The sequence below is a fragment of the Equus asinus genome, chromosome 17 (assembly GCF_041296235.1).
Source record: "Equus asinus isolate D_3611 breed Donkey chromosome 17, EquAss-T2T_v2, whole genome shotgun sequence".
NCBI lineage: Eukaryota > Metazoa > Chordata > Mammalia > Perissodactyla > Equidae > Equus > Equus asinus.
In genome coordinates this window covers 15022424-15024122 of record NC_091806.1, presented here as the reverse complement: position 1 = coordinate 15024122, position 1699 = coordinate 15022424, and the positions used below count along the sequence as shown (strand labels likewise).

The following is a 1699-nucleotide window of genomic DNA, read 5'->3' as shown; positions in this document are numbered from 1 at the left end:
TGTATTGGGACTTTGGGGAGGAAAAAAAAAGGAAGATTGGCAACAGATGTTAGCTCATGGCCAATCTTCCTCACCAAAAAGCATATGTTAAAAAAAATAAAAGTAGGTACTAAAATAAAAGTCACATAGAAGGATGGTAGGATGCCATCCCTCAAATTCTTTAGCATCTTTCCATGGTAACCAGTTAGTCTAACCATATTTGAAAGCTTTTTATTTTATCTATTTTCTATTTTAGATGGAAATTTAACTTCTGATGCAAAACATCCTCCTGGTGACTGTCCTGTGCATGGCAGCTTTCACCTCTTTATTTCTCAAACTGTAAATGAGAGGATTCAACATGGGGATCACTGCTGTGTAGAACACTGACACCATTTTATTCAGGTCCAGAGAAAATATTGCACCTGGCCTCACGTAAATAAAGAAGAGAGTCCCATATAAGATGGAAACAGCTGTGAGATGGGACGAGCAGGTGGAAAAAGCCTTGCGTCTCCCATCAGCAGAGTGGATCCTCAGGATGGCAGTAAGGATGTAAAAATAGGAGACTATAATGGTCAGGCTACTGATGACTAGTACAGCACCAGCCACAATGAAAACTAATAATTTATTGATCTGGATATCAGCACATATGAGAGAAAGAATGGGGGACATGTCACAGAAGAAATGATTGATAATGTTGGAACGACAAAAGGGAAGTCGAAAAGCAGCCGTTGTGTGAGTCATGGTGTTTAGGAACCCAACGGTATAGGGTCCAACCACCAGCTGTATGCAGAGTCTCTTGGACATGGCAGCTGAATACAATAATGGGTTACAGATAGCCACATAGCGATCATAGGCCATAGATGCCAGGAGAAGGCACTCAATGGCCACAAAGAACCCAAAGAACCACTGCTGCAAGACACATCCCAGGAAAGAGATGGCTTTCCTTTCAGCGAAGAAGTCAGTGAGCATCTTGGGACCCACGACTGATGAAAAGCAGATGTCCACAAAGGACAGGTGACTGAGGAAAAAGTACATGGGTGTGTGAAGGCGGGAATCATACCAGATAAGAATAATCATGCCTAAGTTTCCTGTCATGGTAATGAGGTAAAAAAGCAGAAAGAGCAAGAAAAGGAAGACTTGAATCCGAGGATGGTACTTTAAGCCTATGAAAATAAACTCTGTGATCCTTGTATAGTTTTCATCAGCCATTGGTTCCTTTGCGACTCTATAGTGAGAAAAGCAGAGAATTGGTAATGCATGCAATTTGAAATTTCTTAGAAGTATAACATAATACACAAGAAAAGGAACTACAAGTTCAATTTAGTAACATTAGTGTAAAAAAAAAGAAAAGTCTAGCTAATAAAATATATTAGTTCTAACAAGCAGTATGACTTAAGTGTTTAAAAGAGAAAATTAGAGTTTAACTAAGAATTTGGTCAACATTAGAAAATGTATAAAATTATTCACCACACTTCCCGATTAAAAGGGAAAACAGTACTGTTGTTGCAATAGAATTTTTAAAGAATTTTTTAAAGAATTTTTAAAGTAATTTGATAAAATGCTGCTCTCAATTTTTTTTCCGAACTAGAAACAAAAGAAACTGTTTAGCTTAGTAAAAATAATCTTCCTGAAGCTTCCAGAGAATATATGTGTATAGTGTAAAACACTAGAAAAATTCACATAATAACCAGAAACTACATCAAGATGCACTTAATTTATA

General features: G+C 37.2%; 1 protein-coding gene across 1 annotated transcript; it reads right to left on the bottom strand.

Annotated features, from left to right (window-relative positions):
• Window positions 1–243: 243 nt before the first annotated feature.
• On the bottom strand, window positions 244–1188 carry LOC106844123 (olfactory receptor 5G9). The gene has a single exon (XM_014861426.1). It carries the CDS (start codon window positions 1186–1188, stop codon window positions 244–246), a length of 945 nt encoding a protein of 314 aa, XP_014716912.1.
• Window positions 1189–1699: the final 511 nt, after the last annotated feature.

Bases quoted from the DNA above. Each gene is read 5' to 3' on its own strand.
- LOC106844123 (XM_014861426.1), bottom strand. From the start codon at position 1,188: ATGGCTGATGAAAACTATACAAGGATCACAGAGTTTATTTTCATAGGC.